At 31.6% G+C, this 23,154-nt stretch overlaps 1 protein-coding gene across 2 annotated transcripts in view; it reads left to right on the top strand.

Moving 5' to 3' along the window:
* LOC118185328 (long-chain-fatty-acid--CoA ligase 5-like) overlaps positions 1-23,154 on the top strand; it is a 65,594-nt gene that overhangs the window by 2,264 nt on the left and 40,176 nt on the right. For both annotated transcript variants that reach the window (XM_085824155.1, XM_085824154.1), the window contains exons 2-7: positions 2,708-2,815; positions 7,167-7,281; positions 10,711-10,775; positions 11,251-11,352; positions 19,743-19,842; positions 21,272-21,444. In XM_085824155.1, coding sequence (XP_085680281.1) covers positions 2,762-2,815; positions 7,167-7,281; positions 10,711-10,775; positions 11,251-11,352; positions 19,743-19,842; positions 21,272-21,444 — 609 coding nt within the window. In that variant the 5' untranslated portion in view covers positions 2,708-2,761. The remainder of the gene's footprint in view (positions 1-2,707; positions 2,816-7,166; positions 7,282-10,710; positions 10,776-11,250; positions 11,353-19,742; positions 19,843-21,271; positions 21,445-23,154) is intronic.

Below are 23,154 nucleotides of genomic sequence, written 5' to 3'. Positions count from 1 at the left end.
GAGAATCATCATCCACTCTCATTTTTAGTTCGGGCGCCAGTGTAAGGGCATTAGGTATTTTTTTGAAAGCAAGAAAGATGAACAGTGAGCAATGTCCAGCCCGAACTCGAACCACGGACATCTCGAATACGCTTCGATCGTACTTATCGCTACACCACGGAGGCACGCTAAGAAGGCAGGCGAAGTATCTTATAAGTGTATGTATTTAAAGCTTCTAAAATGAAGAAACGGGAAGAATCAATTGTGTTGTCACCCGTTTTCGAAACATTGATCTTCTAATACTAGTTGAATATACTAATCATTACAGCATGCACAAAGATAACGCAATAATTGCTTAAAGTTTCCGCACTCGAAAGACGAGAGGAGAGAGGAACACGCTTCCATCGACCAAATACAGGTGATAATAAACAATGGCCACGGTATTTTAATTTAAGCGCCATTGTAGAGATTATTTTTCGAAGCAAGAAATGCGAAGATTCAAAAACATTCTCCTGCGGATTCGAAACATGCATCTTCCAATTCTAGCTGAACTTGCACTTATACTGCGAGAATATTAAAAGAATATACGGTAATTCCTTAGAGGATATTTTTCTGCAATAACCTCTTAAATTTCGTTTTTAATATGATTATTTTTCATTCCTATTTTATAAACAATAAAATGTTAATAAACAATCTGAATTTTCATAAAAAAATTCTCTCTTATATGATAAAGGAGATATTAGAAATTTAAGTTTGAAATTTAGATTTTATATAATTAAACGTCTGGATCAGGATGTTGTCAATGACTCCAAATTTCTTACTTCGGTTTATTCTCTTAACTAACAGCACACAATCTTTCAACGCTTATTTATATTCCATTATTAAGATCCTGATGAAGAATTTTTTCCTAAATATTTTTTATTACTACCAGCCTTTATAAACGATGTTCAGAAAACTTTATCTATTTATCTTATATAAGCCTACGCAAGTCAGTAGTCTCAAAAAGAAAATAACTTGTATTCGCTGGTTTTAGACATTAAAATTTGACTATATATTACAGTTTAGACGTTCTTGTATAATCACAATAAATTAATTTTTATCCCAAAGGGGCAATTTTCCCAGTGATTTCATTTTCGCATTTTTCGTTAGTTCACTATCTGTCACTAAGTCTGAAGTACTTTTCCAGAAAATATTAGAACGCTGCACTATATTTAAAGAAATTAAATAATGAAGAATCTGCGTGAGTTTTTGTATGTTTCCGGCATTTTGAAAAATAACTTTACCTAGAGACATCACATTCTGAATAGCGTAGTCCTCCATTCGAATATGGGCATCTGGAAGCCCAAACGTGGAATTTGGTATTTGTTTTATTATCTATTTCATATTTTTGTAAAACTTCCCGAATTTTCGATTAATAAACTCAACGATTTCAAAGAGAGCAATGGTAACACCGCACACACACACACAAAAAAAAAAAAAAAAAAAAAAATATCTCCTGCTCGCGAAACTGTGTGTCCGAAATTCCAAAATTTTTTTTTTAAACATTTTGCGATATTGCTGTTGAATTGAATTTTATGGTTTAAGGGAGAAAAACACGGCTTTTAAGAAATACAGGTAACACCCAGAACGTTAAAAAAACGCCACTTTGGACGTAATATAAAATCTGAAAGCCATCAGATCTTTTTTATTATTTATTTCTATATATTAAACAGTAAATTGTTTGGATAATTGCAGGAAATCATAATTATCGGTATGTCTTTATTTTGTGGTTCTTACTTCCAGTTTACTAAAATAAGAATGAAACTTTTTTCTCAAAGAAGAATATGCTAATTTCTTATTTGTAAATGTTAAAAAGGTATATTGATATGTTGAAATGCTTTTGGAAGTTAAGCAAATGCAATTACATGTTTTATTTACGATAGTTTGCCGAGATAGAGATATGCATTTCAACGTTATATGAAAAAAATTCCTTCTCATCGAGGAGTAAAAATATTAGAATAAAATCACGAATCATAAGTATAGTTGTAGCTCGGTCTCTTTAACAAAATAGGCAACTAAAGCCGCAAATATTTGCAAAAAAGAATTCTAATAAATTTGGTAATAACACCTTGAAGTTTAAATAATTAATGTTTGATTGTTTAATATTATATCTTGATCAATACGGAAAGATTCAAGGAAATGCAATTAACAATTGAAGAAAGATATCTAGATTGGTACCAAAGTTCAAAGAATCGTCAAGAGACCCCAAATGAATAGCGATGGAAAATTTATTAACTTTTCGTATTTAAGGGAAAAAATGTCATTCTTCAGTGCAAAGAATCTCAGTGCGAAGTATCTTCGCTCACTTAATTTGACTAAGTTATAATTTTTGAGAAACGCAAAGAGCGCTTTTAATATGTAATAATAAGTTTTTTAAGTATCTATTTGATATGTATTTTGGTAACTAAGAAAGCTCAGATTTTATTTCATAAAAAATACAGTAAAACTTTGCATAACATAATTTATAGAAATAATTACAAGTGACACTTTCATTTTGTATCTATAATTTAAATTTTGGTTTTTGCAATTTTTCTGTATTAAAGACACAAGTTACGTTACCGTATAAGTTTAGAAGTGAAGCTTATATATGAAATTCAGAGCGTGTTTCTGACTTATGTCTATCTCAATTATTTATGTTTAAATTTGCTCAACTAAACAGGAGTTTAATTTTTGTTTTTCATTTTTTCAGACATTTTTTTAAATTATCGGAAAACCTTAAGGTTACTTTATTACGACAATCAATATGGGCCTAGAATCTCGACATATAGACCCTGATGACCAGTCTCTTGAGGTTCCGGTAAGTTTTGTCTTCATTTACTTAATTTTTGTAGCATTATCTTTTCTGAATGCATTTAAAAATCCACAGCAAATACGCGCAGATGAGAAAAATTGCATCTAACCTGTTTTTCTTTTATTAAAACTCCTTTATTACGTACATAATTGAGAAGTTTTGCCATAGAAAAAAAAGCTTTTCTTGTACTGAATTAAATACAGGTACGGATATAAATAAGTAAATTATTAATATTGTATTGAATTCTTTAAATAGTGTTATATTTTACCGCTTTGTTTCGATTCTAAGACTCTCTGTTTTTACAAATGAACTCCGCTAGAAATGAGGTGGGCCTTAGAAATACATATTTGTCCAAATTCTTAATTTTTTGAAATACAGTGAAACTTCGTTCGCGAGTTTAATTCATGTCTGAAGGTCCTTAGCCCGTATATAGAATCTAGTATTTTTTCCATAGGAATTAATGTAGAAATGATTAACCCATTCCTATATCACAGATGACTTCTTCATTAGTCTGTTTCTTGGGTAGTTTGTGCCCAAATTCATGACATGAAACCATAATTAAAAAAAAATAAATCTTAGACCAAAAACGGATACGCATTATAATAAACAGATAAAATGGACAAAAATTCAATCTAATTTTTTTAGCACCCGCACAAAAGAAAGAGGATGGCATAAGTGAAAAGTCACGAGAAAGACACGTTATTGTTCGGACGAGCAGTCCCTTTCCATAAACCTACCGAGTAACTTACTTTCTGAGACATCATTTTTACTTCCTTGTACGAAGTAAAAAGGAAGTATTGTAATCGCGAAAAGTTTCAGGCAGCATATTTCAACGAAAATATCCATTTTGACCGCTATCGAATGCAATTTAACGATGTTTTTGCGTGATATCTGTACGTACGGACAGAATAAAGGACTCGTTTCCTCCAAAAAAAAATTATAAAACTGCTTTAAAATAAATTCTGAAGAGAATGTTTCGTGGCGTCTGTACGAACGTATGTACGTACGTGCGTACGTACGTACGTATCTCGCATAACTCGAAAACGAGCAGCCTCAGAACGTTGAAATTTTTTAAATAGCACTGCTATAACATGTAGATGTGCACCTCGTATTCTGGTTGCAATCGGCCGCACCAAACGTATATAAATACTATATTTATATTTATATCCACTCTGTTACTCGGCACAGTGATCTCAGTTTTTTTACTCTTATATGTTTGTAAATTGTACATTTTTTGCTCTAAAAATGATTGAATTATGTTGTTCTTATCTTCCGGTTAAGGTTTTTATGCCTTTCGTAATTCTGGAAGCAATATTTGTACAATTATCAACAATTTAAAAGCTGTTTAAGTGCGGTTAAGTTTTAAATAACATGGCGGACATGTTTGTTTACATTTGAAACAGCAGAATTGTAGATTTGTTGCCAATCTAGAGAGACTAAGCTTCGCAACAACAAAAATAACGCCTTCATTTATTATTGCGAATTAAATCATGCTTAATCCTTTCTGGAATTTTTTCGAGGAAATAAGTGTTTAAGATTTACTTCGTAATTTTTAATACAGATATTTTGAGTTTTTATGTTTTTTTGCCTTCTCGTGAAATGAGAACTGAATTAATTGAACGAGAAATACTCAATCGTCTGTGAAAAGCTGTTTCTTTTTTGTTTTGTTTTCTTAATTTCGTTTATACATCGTTCTAGCTTTTATAGTATTTGAATAGAACATGTGGCAACGATAAGATAATTCTTCAAATGATATAAATTATGTGCATTCAGAGTGTCGTTATAGTAAACAAATATGGTGAATTTTAAAGAGTGCATTTTATTCTATTGTGGGTTATGCTCTGTCGACGAAGTAGGTTTTATTCAATCCAATCATTTTAAATGAAATTCAAGAAAAAAATGCGTGTAATTTAATATTCCGTACGAGGAAGTCATGTGGTGTACACATCAGATTTTTAAATCTTGTTTTCTCTTTAGACTCACTTGACTGTGCTTGAGAATCAGTGGTTGTCCGTTTCACTAAAGATTTATCCAATGTAGTTTGTTGTTCTCTTTGCTTTAAAACAGTTTAAAATGTGACACGGCATCGTCACTGCAAATTCTTATGCTGCAGCTTTCTTCTACTTTATCAGGGTGATATCATTATACAAAACTTTGAATCTCACATCATACAAATTTCGCGGGTCAAAAAACTAGGTTCCTCATTTTCCTTCCTCTTCCTCTGAATGCATTTCTCCCCAGTTAACTTTTGTTGCTGCTTTTGAAGTTGTTGCAGTTCTTTCCTGTTGAATTATTTTTTTGGTTCTCTAATAACTGCTTCATGTCTGCATTGGTAATATCTTCGCCAAGGCTTTTGCTTAAAGACACAATATCATAAATAAACAAAAAGAATGTTAAATCCGAAAGAGTTCAGATTTTAAGTTCGCCCAAAAAGGCTGTTTTAAAGTTTATCATGGTTTATTAATAGAGATTACTATACGGATGTTCCAGGTGGAATTCTGTATGAGATATTATCTCAAAGCATTTTTGAAAATCATTTCTCGCCAATTGGGATGTGCACATCTAGAGGAACTGTTAGTCACTCGAGGTGTTTTATAATCAGATAATTTGTTCGTGACGTGAAACGTTAGTGATCTGAGGTTTCACTGTGATTATGGTTTTTAATTATCGATTTCATTATTTGGAATGATCTTTGTCTTAAAAAATTGCAGAGAAACATATTTTCATAGCCCTTGACTACTTTGCAAATTTAGAATTATCAGTTTTTGTATGAAGTAATAGCCTATTGATCTTGCTGAAACACAATCATTCATTTGAACAGTTTTGTAGATTTCAGGTACTGTTTCTTGTAAACATCCGTTCTCAAAACGACTTTCCGTTTTCCAAGTCCGTACTTATGTTGCTTCCGCATTCATGTTTCACGTTCACCATAGCATTGCATCACAGAAGCTGTTTCTTATCCTTTGAAGTCTGACCATCAGTTTTTCCTACTCCTTGTATACATTTTTCTTGCAGTGTGATGTTTGATATCTAATTTCATCAGCCAAGATGCCATAATTTGAATATAGGACAATAATGTTGCTCACGAAAAACAGTCATTAAAGATGATCAGTGTCTGGTTTTCATTCCATAAATTGTTCATGTTTATTCATAGTTGATTATAATACTTCAAATAAATTAGTGAGTCTTCCTTTCCTTCTGAAAAGGTAAAATTTTCTATAATTCACTTTTTGGTGAAATCTTTTCCTTGACAATCAATATCCAAAAATCATTATCTGTTACGCCTATGTGATTTTGGAACAATATCGTTATCGGAAATCAGAATATGTAACTTTAGCTCTTATATTCTGACTTTTATAAGTAATACAGTAGATTTACTTGCATAACTTTTTTTATTTAAAGAAATAGAATGCACCACAAAGTATCATACGAGGCTTACAAATCGTAAGTGAAAAAAGCAAAATCACATCAACTTTCAATAATACAATGAAATCAAACACAAAAAATACATAATATATATCTATATATATAAAGAATTCATTTGCAATGTTTAAAATGAAAGTCGACAAAATCTCGGTAGGCCGAAGGTGAAGATAAAACAAAATCATAACATTTTGGCGGTCAATGAATTCCAATTAATTTTAATTTGCATTTCAATAGATTTCTTACATTATCGAGCAATGGGCAATCAAAAAGCAGGTGAAAAACACTTTGCTGAACGCCAAGATTGCAATAACCCAAATTGGAAGACGTCAGATTAAACCGTTCGAGATAAAATTTAAACTTACGATGTCCAGACAAAAATTGCTTAACGTTAAAATTGAGCAAGAAGTCTTTACTTTTCAGTCTTTCAAAAACAGTTCGGTAGAATTTTTTTGTAACAGCTCCCTTATCACAAGAGATATAATCATAATTCCACTGTTCAATCATTTTAGCTTTGAATGTTTTTTTTTAAAGTACGATTGAAAATTATGCAAAAAAAATGCTTGCATAATTTAAATCATAAAAAACTCTAAATTATGGATGATTATTAAAATGAAATATTAAAAAATTGATTTGCAACAACAAGCTCTCCCACGGGTAATGTAAAAGGTGTCATGGACATGCAAATTTCTACGGACGCAGAGCTGAGGTCAATTGAATTGCATATGTAAACGATCTTTGGTTTTAGAAGTATGAGAGTAATAACCAAATTATTCTTCAAAATATTACACAATGTCTTATTAATTAATGATTAATTCACCTTGGGCAAGACCACTATATTTTGAATCAGACAAAGTTTATTTATGTTATTGATTTAAGCAGGCATTTTAATCAATGATAGACTAAAATATTACATTTCCTTATTCTGTTGTAGGATTCACGCGGTACTCGACAATCACGCTTAGTTTCTTTGGGAGATAAAACAAGTTTCCATTTCGATGAGGTTAAAACTGTTTTGGATGTAATGAAACGAGGTTGTCGAATAACGGGTAAGTACAGCAAATATTTCTATTTTAAATTAATTTATGTGCAATCATTAGTAATGGAATACAAAATAATATGAACCCCTATTTTCGAATGGCTTAATGATTACATTTTAACGAAACACGCATAAGCCCTTTTATACAGTCAGAAAGCTTTGAATTTGATAGGAGTGGTGCAGTGTCTACCAGCGGTCGAGTGATTAAATCGCTGTAGATTTCTCTCTCTGGTAGTTCCGACCTGAGTTCGATTCCGATCAGATAGGCTAGTTGCATGGACGTCTTCATAGTAGTATGTATACGGGTCAGTTTCCCTCAAAAGTCCTCCACAAAGGCATTTCTCCCCTTAAGCTGTGATACTCCTAGTGTGTTTTGCGATAATCAACTAAACTGAACCAAAACAAAACATCAGCAATCACGTCATAGATGATATTGAATCAAATCACAGCGTACCTAAAAGAAAGTAATAGCTTCAGACTTAAACTTATGTTGTCAACAGCATTCTTAAGTAAAACCGAATTAAGTCTCAGTGCATATAAATCTTTCAGATTTGAATTTGTAGAATCAGTAGGAGTCGTACGCAAAAAATAATTAAATCCCAGTGTATGTGAAAAGAGAAATATAATCTTCAGTCTTGAATTTGTACATCTATATAGTCAGTTGCAGTTGCAGTTTAAAGTTAATAAAATTACAGAATTACTTTCAAAATAAAGAGATAATGTTTCAAATAGTGCTTAATTATCAGGTCAAAAACAATGCTCACTTAAAAACATTCATCTCAGTTGCAAAATGTTCTGTTCTTTTCTTTTTTTTTTTTTTTTTTTGTTATATCTCGTCTATTTTATCTCTTATTTAATTCTATCACTCCGCAAGTAGCATAGTTAAGCTAAGGCAACATCTGGTAAAAGTAGTAGTAAATAACACATAAAGAAGAATGACTTTGCATACAAGCTTTTTATTTAGGGATTGTGCCTTTGCTTTAGAAATCTATTCATCGTTTTATTACTTTATAACGTTGCGCGCCTACAACTTGCACGCAACCAAGGGTGACTGTGAAAGCTTGTATAAACCACAGAGTCTTGTAAAGGGTTTAAGTCCCTTTTTATTCAACGTAATGAATTACAATTGCGTTCTCTTGACGCTTACAAACGGTGCCAACTCGGCAGTCAAAATAAAAATAAGAACCTGAAAAGAAAGTAAAGACAATATTCTAACTACGAGGCTCTCTAAAATAACTAACTCACCGCGTTTTACAAAAGCCGCAGCTAATTCAGCAGACTTGAAGCTCACTGGAACAATTGCAACTACTTCCCGCCAAGCACATAGGCCGCAACGCGGGGTTCTTCAATTCTCGATTTCTACCTCCGCGCTCGCTAAGTAAGAATAACTCTCTCACCGAACTCGTTTCCTTCTATTTAAACCATACTACTTCCGCTGATAATTTGAATGCTTGCGCGTTCTACTCAAATTTACATATTCTGGCATTGGCAGTTCCAGGGGAAAGTAAGGCTTGACAGGAAAGATAGTTTAAACTTAAAATAAATGTTAGTTAAAATAAATATAAACCCTACAACTTAATAAACATTAAAGAAAAACAATTGCTAAACAAGTTCTCGAACATAATTATTTTTGCTTAAACTTCTTAAAAGTATAAAAATTCGCTGCAATGTACGATAATTATGACTGTGATAAACATATGAAACAGTTCTTAATGTCAAAATCTATTAATTTTTAACACCAATATACTCAAAAAAGAAGTAAATGGGAAGACGATAAGAAGGATTTTAGTTTACTGAAATCAAAACGATGAAACTAAAGAATGCACAGGGTGACCCACAAGTCGGTTAACGTTTGAAAATTCAATAATTCACTAAATAATGTAGGTAGAGAAGTAAAAACTGACATAGATGCTTTAAATGTCATAAGGTTTTATTGAAAGCAAAAACAAGGGCTTAAAAATGCCAACATATGGCGCTTCATATGATAAGAAAAGCAATAATTATTATAACAATTGAGTTTTAGCAAAGACTATGTTCTTTATAACCACTGTTCAACAAGTTGGCCGTCATTCATCACAATACCTGTAGTCGAGGGACAATGTTGTGAATAGCACTGTAGAGCATATCTGTAAGTATGATGACAAATTGCGTCCGGATGTTGTCTTTTATCATCCCTAATGAGGTCTGACAATCGCGGTAGACTTGCGATTTCAAGTAGGCCCACAACCAATAATCACTCAGATTAAGATCTGAGGACCTGAGAGGCCAAGCATGACGAAATTGGCGGCTGAGCACGCGATCCTCACCAAACGATATGTGCAAGAGAACTTTCACACGTGTAGCAATATGGGGTAGAGTGCTATCCTGAATAAAAATCATACCTTCAAACAGATATTTTATCAGCCAGACTAGAAATCATGTGATTCTGTAATATATAAGCGTTCGTCACACTGACAGTTTGAAAGGCAGAACCACGCATTTTCTCGAAGGAAAAAGGGTTCGATCACGATTGATGTAATAAATCCACATCAAACCGTGACTAACACCCGGAGGCGAGGATAGAAAAGTGAAAACGTCAGGAGGGACTGATTCAATTTTTCACTTCAGCTCATTTCATACACGATTCTCATGCGGTGTCATTAACTTTGTGCTACCTAGCGCCATATGTTGGTCCCCCCCTTTTTTTTTTTCTTTCTTTCAATAAAACCCCATGTCATTTTAAGCATGTATGTCAATTTTTACCTCTCTACCTACATTATTCTGTGAATGGACTTTTGGGTCAATATCTATATTAGTTAAATGAGCACTCAGTGTGATTTCCGACAACGAAAACCAATTTAACTAGCTGCAGTCTTCACCATATTTTTGAATATGTATTAATACATATTCAAAATTAAGGGTGTGTTATATAATGACTTATACAAGATATTACATATGGTATATTATATATGTGTTATGTTATATTATCTGCAGAAGCTGCTTTAGGAATGTTCAAATAAATTCTAAGGATAGCTACAATGCTTTAGAAGATATATTTATGATAAAGGAAGAATCTCATTAGATTCTTCCTTTATTTATTTATTTCAGTTTTTAGGTTTCTGTTAGATTATATGAATGGCACATATTGTTCTCTAACATAAGTATCCGCTAATCCTTAGGGTATTTATCCATGACTTATCGATATCCGTGAATTGTTTATATTGGAATTGCGAGCTAATTTTGAAAAAAAAAATATTCTTAGTAATTGGGAATTTCACAGTTCACTAAACTACTGAATCACATAATTTATTATTAGAACACCTCTTAATTTTATTTTATGTTTTATGGCTGATAAATTTTTTAAAAAAAGCTTTTTAGAAAAAGTTCTTTAAAAACATGATGTGTTAAAATTTATCAAAATATTTAACAAAAATTAAATATAAATTTTATTATAATTCAGGAGATGGCCCTTGCTTTGGTTACAGAAATGCCATTTCAGAGTACTCTTGGATAACATATAGCGAAGTGAGTATATTAGAATTTTATACATGTAATTTACAAGATAGTTACGATTGAAAATATTTCAAGTTCAGATCTTTACATCAGTAACTGGGATTATATTAATTTTGTTAACATTTTTGCAAGCATTTAGCATATAAAAGCATTTTTTTTTAAATTTTAATATTTTAACAAAAATGTTTTACTTAGTTTTCTTTCATATTTCTTCTGAAATAGAAGTATGCTTTGGTATTTTGTGTTGAATTAATACGATATGTTTATATGCTTAACTTCATCAAAAAAAAAAAAAAAAAAAAAAAAAAAAAAAAGACGAAAAAATTATTAATGTTGGTTGTTCACTATAATTAACATTATCAATATTGTATTATTAAATTCTTGGAATGGATTCAAAGAAATACAGAAACATTAACTTTATTTATATGAATGCGACTTTTACTTCAATAAATAACATAAATAACTGAACATTTAAATCTTTTAACAGTTTATGGAGAGAGCAGGTAACTTCGGTTCTGGCTTGATCAATATCGGAATGAAACCAGGTCAGTCAACTTTCGTTGGGATTTATGCTCAAAACTGTCTAGAAGTAAGTATCTATGGTGAATTATGGATGAAATTAAGAAATTCAGTAATATGGACTGTTTTCTGTAATTTAGCTGTTAAAGATGTGAAAATCTCTCAGAAACAAATTAAAACTATTTATTTAAAAAAAAAAAAAAAACTTTCAGATGCTTAGAACAGCGGTCGTCAACCCTTAGAACATCACAGATCATTACATATATAATTTTATATTTGGCGGACCACTAATATGAATTAAAAAAAACTTAAATCAGATCTTAATAACAACATATTAATACGAAAAACAAATATTCCACTTTCCAAGACATGTAATTCTAATTCTCATAATTTTCGAAACCTTTGGTGTTCAGCAGCATGCCTTTATTGAAATTCAGGCTACGCTCCTAATTATGAGTAACAATTAAAACACTATTAACATCTCACTGATACATATATTTCGTTCACATTGAAAAATTATATGAAAAATACAAAACCTTACCTTCTTGTACAGAAACGCAAAGTAATATTAATAAACTGAAAGTATTTTTAATTATTGTAAACATAATAATCATCGCTTACTCAGCAATGGCGCCATCAATCAACAGTTAGACCAAACAAAAGCGGAAACTTCCAGTTACGCAATTATAAACAAGAATGCAAATAGTTCTCATAAAAATCCATCAAGTTGCCTATTGACACAGAGAAAAACTGTGTTATTAACGAATACAACAGCATATGTTTGTGATTCAAAAGGAAAGAAAATTCCAATTCGCGATAATATTGATAACAGCAGCATATGCATGGATGTCAACTCTCACTTTCAAATGTCGCTAGATACACCTGCAAAAGTAGCTAAAAAGTCGTTAAATTCAGAAGGAATTTCGCTAAAAAGTAATAGCTAAAATTAAAAAAAAGTATAATCCATATTCCATAATACGTTTTGTTACTCGTCATTTTTTAAACTGAATCTTCATAAAAATATAAATAATGTCCCAATTTTCTGCGCACCGGTTGGCGACCGCTACCTTAGAATATGAATGGGAGTAATAATATAAGCTTTATATAAAGAAGATAGTATATTTATATAAAGGACATATAGATGAGTCCATATATTTATATAAAGTACATATGCTCATCCATTGGCACTCCAATATTTCCAAAAGAGTAATACTTAATACCATACATACTCAACTCATTAGAACAAAAAATAATTGCAACAAAATCGAAGACTTACAAGAAGAAATCACTAACTTAGTCAGTATACTCTTAGACAATAAAACACCTCTTTTCAAAATTTCTATATCTTCAAAGAAAGCTGGTATTAACTACTTTTTTTTAATTTCTCATCTAAAGTAATATGATAATTATTACTTAAACCTTAATCGGAGGCATTAGTTGGATGACTACCATAAAAACTTTAATGTAAATATGTACAAAGATCTTGTATTTTTTCCCTTTTAATTATCTACCTTTTAATAATTTTATTTTTATGTACTATGTTTCTACTCTTTTGTAAATATTATAACTGGCAACTCTAGCTGTTACTAAAAAATGGGTTTTTTAGTTTCTAAGGGGTATTGTACCCCGATTACGTAAAGGCTTTTATCTTTTATAACATATACTGATTAAGAATAAGAAATTTATAACATATATTGATTAAGAACAAAGAAAGCGACTGTAACTCTTATTTATTTTACATAACACTTTGAAATAGAAGAAATGCCGCCCACGTGTAATTGAATCATGAGGCAGTAGGGCCCTCTATTGTTGCAAAGACACACTAGAAATTTGTTTGGTAACAAAAAGTACTAAACATATACTTTTTTCCGCAACTTTGAGCCAGTTCTGTTTTCGCGCTCGAAGATTTTACAGAGAGCAGCTTCTTTTAGAAGTTTCTTACACCGCCATTTTGGGTTGACGATTACCCCTTCCTCGTAGGTAATAATTTTTACAGACCGACCCAACCATTAACACCCCCACACAAAAAGTATAACAGGGTAAGACATTTTGAAAATTTCGTCTTCTGCAGAGCAGTTTGAATTCTACTTTCTTTAGCAAGAAGACGGTTTTGGTCATCTTTAGAATTCAATTAGATTATGCATAGAAGGTCGTGTTAAGATTTCAGTACGTTTAGTTTTTCAATTTTTTTTTTCATTCATAGTTTCAAATAGGTTTACAGTTTTTAGCTTTTTTAGTAAGGTGACCAGATTTTCCGGAGGGCAAAGCAGGACGCAGGGATCCAAATTTAAGTGCTGGCTGAGGGTGGGAGAGGGCGGTAGCCCCCTCTGAAGGTGAAAATACCGAGTGCAAAATTTTTAGTGAAGTCTCATTGTCCTGTTTGCCCATCATTTGCGAATTAGGTGTGTGTTAAACAGACTCTATTCTTGAAAGAAAAAATAGAATTTATCCATATCTCAGACTGAATTAATTATTAAATCATTAATTACGGACTTTGGGATCTGAATTGAGACAACTCAGACGTGCTTTCAGTAAGAGTAAGAGCGAGCAAAGAATAGAAAAAAAAAAAAAAAAAGCAGTCGGAAAATAAAAGTTTGTAACTTCCTTGATACTGCTTGAATGTGTCCATCCAGCACATGACGCCGCAAAGGTATTAATTAGACGCAGACGATGGGCGTTCCTGATCAGCCGTTAATTTAGAAGGATCATCCTGTGTAGGTGGCTCCGTAGACGAATTTCATCGACGAATAAATGCTTCTAAGAAGTTTTGGCTCTTGAAGAAGTCTTTCGTAGACTTCATCACAGAAACTGTCAAACTCAAAATTGGCACTTCAACATTAACATTGCTTGTGTTTTCAGTTTTAACTGTGTCTTTTCAGTTGTCCGTATGATATTCATAGACGAGAAAACTCTTTCACTGGCAGCGTTTGTCCCTGGAAGAAGTCCTGGTTTGTCCCTGGACAACAAAAACTCCACAATTTTCTGGATTTGCGCACATGGCACGTTTTTATCCTTGAAATGACGAAACATTTCAGCCCATCGACAGTCGAGACTAGTTTTCTGACAGTTCCAATCTGCAATCTTTTGTCGTGAAGTAAATCGCCTAATGTAGCTTACTTCGTGAAATAACTAGTTATCATCGATGTCAACCTTTGCAATCTTCCACCCAAAAAAGTTGCACGCTCTCTAGTACTTTTTTCAACGACGGGAGCTCCTATAACGCAACCCAACTAAATGCATTCAGATCTTCGAATTGCTCAACCCTCTTTTTCAGATATCCAGCACAGTTGTCGTAAAAATTTACAAAGGTTCTTATAACGTCATTTTTTATCTTCAATTCTTCCTCTTCTAATTAGGTAATCAACATACGTACTTTGTTTGGCAAAACGTTTTTTGCGCTTCTTTCAGTGCATTTATCTATTAAATCATTCACTTCAGAAGATACTGGGATTAGGGTAGGGCACTTTCTTTCCGACAAGAAATAGGATTTCAATGCAGGAAATAATTTTAAAACTTTCTGTACTGCAGGCATCAGTGATAACCATCTAGTTTTTCCGTATCATAAAATGCGCTGGTACTCTACACAGGCAGAGTCGCAAAATTCTTTGAATGGCTCAACACGAACAGTGTAGATATAGAAATAATAATAAATTTTCATAATAATTGCTTCCACATCAATTTGCAAGCAATCTCCAGCTGTTTGGATTGCATTGTGGACAATATGAGCAGCACAACCAATACCTAGCACGACAATTGCGACAAATCACCTTAGCCAAAGAACATCTATGTAAGGAAACAAAGGTTCCTTAGAATGTAATGTAAACCAACTTGCTATTACGTCACTGGAAAAAGGAGGGAAAATTCGCTAAGGGATTTGGCGACAGAACCTGGCGGAGAGAATTTCTCCCTCCACGACGTGTACAGGAAATTGAGGAACATGGTGTTAAGAAGAAACGTTTAATGGCAAAACGTTTCTTTGACTTTTCTTGATAATTTAAACTCGGATTTTCGCACTTTGTTTAGCTCAAAATAACTAATCCACTAATTAATTTACTTGCGCGAAAAATTTTCTTTTCCTTCAAAATTTAAAGAAATTTAAAACGATGTTCGTTTTATAGACTCTTGAGAAACGTGACCTTCGAACTTCGACGCCGGCTTGGAGCTCGGCGACAGATATTTCGCACACGCTGTTTCTTTGCCACCAACGCTGTCGCCGCCGGCGTTTCTGACATGGACCTTATAAGAGAGGTATGACATGGATCTTATAAGGTCCATGGTTTTTGAGTGATGACATCATAGCTTTATCGGCATGGACCTTATAAGAAATAGAATAACCCAGTGGGCGGGGCGTGCGTCACACACATGTCGGAAAGAGAGAGTAGGGACGATTAGTTTATCGTAACATTGAAACATATGGCGTTTGTATCACATAACTCTTTTTAATTATTAAATGTGATACGTTGTATAAATGATGAGATAATAAAAATCACAATTTTTGCTAATAAGATTTTATACATCTCATGAAACCACTTTTTAGTGCATTTTGAGTATTTTTTTTACTGCATTTTGAGCATAAGCGTAATTCTTGTTTAAACATCATTACTTTGATAAAACGGTAAAAACTCTAAACAAAAAATTTATGAATTTACTTTTGCCTACAAATAAAGTAAAATTAAGTAAGATTGATAGTACATGATGCTATGAAACAAATAAGGTAAAATTAAACAATATTTAGTAATTTTTTTTTAATTTTATGAACATTTTCAGGCAGTAGTAGCAAATATTTATCATTTCAAATGTTTATAGAAACCAAGGATTGTTTTATTTATTTTTTCTGTTTTCAAAATTATTATGGTATTAAAAGATGATCCTTTATGACAATATTAATAACTCATAAAATTCGGAGCATAAACTTTTCTGAGTGTAATGAAAAATTAAAAAAAAAATTCGCAGTAAATAAAAAAAATCTTATGCGGAACTAGAAATAAATTTAAAAAAATAATTACTATAAAATATAAGATATTATATGTCCAATCTTAAATTTTTATTAATGCGCCTAAAGTAACCTTGTAATTTTATATACATGTAAATACTTTAAGCAGAATGACTATATATCCATATGACCATACATATGTATGAAAGTAAACAATTTAGGATATTTGTTGCATTGAAAAATTCGCTTACTTCACTTTTTATTTCAAATATTTGTGAAAACAAGATTATATCTATTTATCTATTAATGTAAATACACACACCTATATATATATATATTTAGAGAGAGAAAGAGGAAGAGAATCAGATAATATGGTTTATTGATGCTTAAATAAAATTAATTTAGTAAATCTGCGTCGAATATTTTCTGTCTGTTTAGATTCATTGTAACATGCAACTGCATGATGCATTCTGATTTTTAAATATTCAAATATCACCGCTTTAATTAATTTAATCAGGTTGTTTTTATCTGGCTCAACATCATAAATATGGTCTTGAAGAGAAGGAAATATATGTGTTCCTACGCTTTTTAAGACTTTTAGAGTCATGAAATTTATAATATTTTTTTTATTCAATTTAAACTCCTTTTCAGTCTGCCTAAAAATTATTTCTGCATTTTTGCAGATCATTCGGACGTCACTGAAAGGAGAAGTCAAACCTTTACCCAGATTTATAATATTTGAAACCTAGCAAACCATCATATGGTTCTGTTAAACTAAAGCTGAGAAACAGATATTACATTTTACTTTATAAGCTAAGCTTTTAACAACAAAAACCAGCTATATAAGATGTATACTTTTCGTTCTTAAATATTCTTATTTTTGATTAGTTATAATGCTAGGAATTAAAATTTACCTATTATTTAAAAAAGCAGCAAAAAATTATAAATTTTAAAGAAAAACTTTCAAAAATTCATTTTTAGGCATTTTAGTATTTAGTTATAGTTTAGTATTGGTTATAGTTTTAGTAATTGTAAGAGAAAATTACTTGGTTGAATTTTTCTGTTAGTTCAGATTTAAAATATTATTTTCTAAAAGAAGAAGTTACAAATTCGCTTACATCATAGGAAAAGCTAAAAATATATACAAGCCTGAAAGCATGCAACAGCTTTATAATTATTTAGAACGTTAATTATGCTTGAAAACATGTAAGTATTTAAAAAGCAATCTCGGTGTCAAAAATAAAAATATTTAAAAATTCTTACTTGTGAAATGAGGCACTACTACCAGCTTTTTCGTGACAATTGTACGCGCTGAAATAGCCAACCATTGCTAATTTCTGGAAGTCGTCCCCACTCCTCCGGATGTGATCAAGGTGACAACCGGGAACGTGCCAGACAAGGGAGAAAACGCAATTGAGTTAGTCTATTTCTTATAAGGTCCATGTTTATCGGCAGTCCATGTTTATCGGAAGCAAGCATCAGCGAGACGTCACCAATGCGCCGTGGCGCTCAATTCGAGTTAATTGACGTTAAAAATCTCTTTTGCAGAAAAGCGGGACAAACAGGCGTCCTAACGGGACAAGCGAAGAACCTAGGGACATGAAGTCTGAAGTTCGGATTGTCCCGCCTAAATTGGGACGTGGATCTTCCAGTTTTTACGTTTTGTTAAAATGACAATTAGATTTGCTCTTATTTATACTTGCTTTTGAATTTCGGATTAGCATATATTGGCTTTAGACAATATTTTTTTTAATATCAATGTACATAATGCGAAGTTCTATGGTTTTTTTAATTGTCTATTTGGCACAATATTATGTTTCATTCTTTTTTCCAAGTGTTTCGAAAATTTGTAAAAATTCTGGTAAATTTGAGATTCGAGTTTTCGGTTTTATATAAATTTTAAAGTCTTAGATAAAAAAAATTGATGAAATCTTTTTATGGTTTTTGATCTCAAATGTACCAGGAAAACGAAACATATTAATCGACTTTTATGAAGCTTTAATCCATTTTCCTCTGATGAGTTCTGAATTGGAGTTTCAATAAAAAAGATTAATTTTTATTTGTCTAATTTTGTATATTTCTCCCTTTCGCATTTTTATTTTTCGAGTTTGTTCTACTATGAATTCTTTCTTTAAATTGGATGTGTTTTGATATTGTTTGATACCTCTTATACACGATTGCAATTAATCATATTACAGAGGAATTGCCTTGCTTTTATTCTAATTTAATAATAAATTTAGATTCTTTAAGTTTATTCTGCTTCAATCCTGCAGCTATATCGCAGGACGGGTTTAAAAATTTTTTAATTCTAATTTTTAGCCTATTTCTGTATTTCTTTATATATGTATGTAATATACTCAGGAACAGGAATTTTGATGGCGTAGAAGCGCTGATCCATAATGACTAGGAAATTGGAGGCGAAGGCAGATTAATTTATTTTCAGCAACATGTTACGGCTACACACAAGTCGGCCCATTAAATGAGCCTGTTCCAAAAAGCTTACATTTTTTATAGATTTGTAGCAAGAAAGAAAAAGCAGACAGACTGCAGGCCAGCTAAGGCAAAGCGTAGAAAGAAAGTGAATAATGTTCAGGATGAAATCTCAAATCAAACTGAGTTAGTTTTGGTTCTCAAAGCATTTTGATTGGGTAGTTAATATTGCTGTAAAATTATTATTGGCTGCTTGAGTTTTTAGTTCAATTTACATCACTAGAATTACGTAAGAGTCATATGACATGGATTTTCCTCGAAATGACGCAGCGCAAATAGATGTGCAAATAGATTTTTAGAATAGAGAAGGGAAATTAATTTACACTGATAATTTAATCTTTTACATATTCTTTATTTTTCTTACATACACACATATATATACTATTATACAGACTTATCTCCAAACTCCAAAATATTTAAAGAGAATAATTTGATGTTTTTAAGCGGTTTGAAAAATCATATTAAATCTGTAAATTAAATTCATGAAACATGGAACAAAAGTATTAAAATTTAAGTTTTTAAAATTAGAAACGGATGTCTTAATTCAATTTTAATATGTTTTGGTGCTTCTTAAGTTTCTGTTTTATAATGTTCTGCTTATTGGTAATGTTAATCTTATCAAAACGCTCATTTTTCCGCTTGTTTGTTGCGAAAAAATAGTATAACATAAAGAAAAATACCATGCTCAACTTTATTATTACGTTGTTTATTATATGTTATATTATTATGTTATTTGAATTACGGCAACGAGAAAGTAGAGAAAAGAAAATGTAAATAATGACCAAGACTTTTCGGTCTGTTTATGAATATATTGCTAGTATTCTAAATATATTGCATGTATTCTAAACATATTCCTTGTGTGTGCGTTTTCAATTTCAGAAAAGCTTTAGAAACTCTAACCCAAAGTTATGTATTTCAGGTATGAGTGATAATATAATATGGAGGAGTTTGTGATCATTCGTTGATTGCAAATTACATCATTTGCTTCCATCGAACTGGAATCGAATTTTGAAAATTATTTTATGATTTTTTTGCAGTGGATTATAGCCGAGCACGGTTGTTATAACCAATCTATGGTGAATGTTCCACTTTATGATACTTTAGGACCCAGTGCCTGCTCATTTATTATCAAAGAAGGTATGTTAATATCTCTGTTTTTGTAATAACGCTTATTCTTAACGTATGAATAATCATTAGGGTACGATTTTAACGCTATCCCGAGTATCAGAGAATTGCAAAAGATTTTCTTAGATATAAATTATATCAGTAATTTTTAGACGTAAAATTAACCTTGTAAGGATCTTAAGTTTTACTAACGTTTATTTTTATTTTAAATCTTTACTATCACTTCTTATTTTCTACTTCCGGCCAGAATTAAAAGCTTTAACTTATTTATGCAAAATTGTCTGGCGAACGCCAAGTACTTAAGTTGTGGCTTTTTGCCAAGCGAGAGAGAGGAAGGAGTTAGTCGAAGCAGGCCGCTTGCCTAAGCAGTTTTACTCGGTTGCTGGTTGCCTTCCAGGCCAGAGGTTTAATCCTCTTGATAATTTTAAACGTATTGTAGTGCTAACAGTTCTCTGTACTGCATACAGCTTCCTGTTAATATACGGCCAATATTCCACGTAGGCCCTTGTTTATTATTCCAAAGTTAAGTTAGAGTTTAGTTAAATATTTTTATATTCTTACGTTCAGACCACAAGTAGTTGGTCTCTGTATTCCGAAGTACGGAAATTATTGTAAAGAGTGAAAAATAAAGGGTTTCGTATACCCTTCCTGTGTATCTTGTCTACTTCCCACATTTATTGAACATAGCTTTAGTAAGCTCCCTGTTTCGAGTCAGGGTCTTTGCATGTTCTCAAAGAAAGTAAGAAGGAACACTGAACCTGATAACCTTAGATTTAGACCTTTTCCTATCACTGAATCAGTTTTCAATAACAAATTTTGTTTGAAACTGTTACTAAAAGCTTTTTTTATCACAAAATCAGTTATCAGTTACAAACTTGGTTACAATTTCAGTTACATTTTTTATAATGAGTGCATTATCATTCTAATTATTCAAATTAAAAAAGAGAAACTTATTCCATTAAAATTCGCATCAACTACATATGAATGTTATTTTTATTTGCTCAATGAATAATTTCATTAATTATAACTAAACAAATGTTTTTAAAATCAAATACGAATTTCAAACTTAGTAAAAGGAAAAGACATAAAATTTTGAAACATAGGAAACATAATTAAAGATTCTAGGACGTTATTATAAATTATCATTCACTAATATTTTTAAAACTTCTTTCAGAACTGAATTTCTTTTGCGACAGTCTAAAATATCCCATTTTTATAAACCTATTGAAATTCTGAATGAAAATTACATTTCTTAAACTTATTTCTGGACAAGAATTTGTGTAATAAGAGACCAAAAATTTAAAATGATAGAAGACTATTTAAATGTTAGTTTTCATATTCCGAAATAACACTAATCCACAGTCTGTTACAGTAGATTTATGTATGAACTGTTATACTATTATTTATCTTCAATTGATCCATTTTCCCTCTATTTGCACAGCGGAAATCCCTATCGTAATATGTGATAAGGAAGAGAAAGTCTTTTCTCTGCTGCAAAACTTAGAGAACTGCCCATGTTTAAAGCATATTGTGGTTATAAATAATATATCTCAGGGTGCGCATGAGCTTGCTGAGAAGAAGAAAGTCAGTCTTCATATGTTTCACGAAATTGAAGTATGATATTTTATTTATATATTTTTATAGTTACAGTTTTAGTGCGTAGCAAGATAATGTTTTAAACGTGTAATGCGAAATAAATAATTTCAAAATTCACCATTTTTATGATTTATAATCTCAATTACCAAAATATTACATTCTTAACTCCCAAATGATTTCATAACATTTTCTTCTAGTTATTTGCAAATATTCTGCTTCTTTCCCCTCCAGAAAAATGTTAGATTTTATTGAAGAGAAACGAATATAATTACAAAATATTTAAAATATTAGAATATTATAGAAATTATTAAAATATTATAGAAAATAATTTTAATATTAGAACATTATCAGAAAATGTTAGAAAATATCAATAATTTTAAATTTAGAAAATTTAAAATTTAACGTGAATACAATTCTGCTATTTTCAGGTTAATTTCATTTACTACAAGTGCACTAATGATTTCGCAGAGAGTCAAAAGAGTTTTAATTTTTATATTAAAATGTTTATGTAAATAATTACGAGTTTCCAAAATACAATCCTTAATTTAACTTAGTTGAATATTACTCTTCGTAAAAAGTTAAGCTAATACAGAACAGCTTCTTTCAACAATATTTCCTACAATTATACAGCAGTTGTACTATAAATCGGATTCAAGTTAAAAGTAATATCACAAGGTATTTAATTTTATTTAAAAGAAATAACTGAATTCTAACGTTTATTATGCATTCTTATAGAGAAATGGATTGATTGAGTAAAATTATAAATTTAAATCAATTTTTCATTTCAGATTTGGGTACAAGCATTTTACTTTGACTTCCTTACATACCATTTCATGTATTCAAATTCAGATTACTCAGATCCAAATTACTATTAAATTTCGTATGCAATACATTCTTGATATTTTTTAATTACCAGAAATAAACAAATATCAGCACAGTTTTATTTTTCGTTATTCTAAATTTTTAAAGTTTTAATCGTAGCATGAAAATTTGTGTGCTACTGTTCTTAAAATTTAAAATAAATAAAATTTTATTTGAAGCACATTATTAAGATACTTAAAGCCTATTTATAAAAGCCTATTTATCATTAAATGGTTTAGTTTTACGGGCGTTGTCATCCATAAACACAAATTGTCCGTCCATGGCGCCCCGAAACAAACATGCATGTTGTTCCAGAATGACGTCCCGATAGATTTGGCTTGTCATGGTTCCAATTTGAACATGCAGGTCAGTTCTAGAACCCAGAATAATTCCACCCCAAACGAGCACTCCTGCACCACCGTAACGGTGTCGTTCAATGATGTTTTCTTGGTGGTAACGGGTACCTGGAGCTCTCCACATGAAAGTCCGGCGAGAATCAGACTGCAAGCTAAACCTCGACTCGTCGGAAAACATCACACAAGCCCACTGTAGCGGTGTCCACAATGCATGCTATCTACTCCAGGCTAACCGCAGGAGACAGTGAGTTGCAGTAAGTGGAACGCATCTGACAAGTCTACGAGCATATAGACCAATCTGTCCTAAGCGTCTGTACACGGTCTGCCTTGAAATTGTCGTACCAGTGGTGTCGTACCAGCGGTGAAGCGGAGCACAGCTTCAGAGACAGGTCTGAAGCTGTGCTCTGCCTGTTTCTTTTGGCAATAACTGCTAAATACCGGTCCTCATTCGGCGTTGTAACTCTGGGGCGACCTGTGCTGTAACGTCTACTCACATTACCATCATCTTGGA

Source organism: Stegodyphus dumicola, chromosome 9, assembly GCF_044657685.1.
Source record: "Stegodyphus dumicola isolate Sdum_Otavi_A_Nest chromosome 9, ASM4465768v1".
In the NCBI taxonomy this organism is placed as follows: Eukaryota; Metazoa; Arthropoda; class Arachnida; order Araneae; family Eresidae; genus Stegodyphus; species Stegodyphus dumicola.
This window is presented reverse-complemented; position numbering and strand designations above follow the sequence as displayed.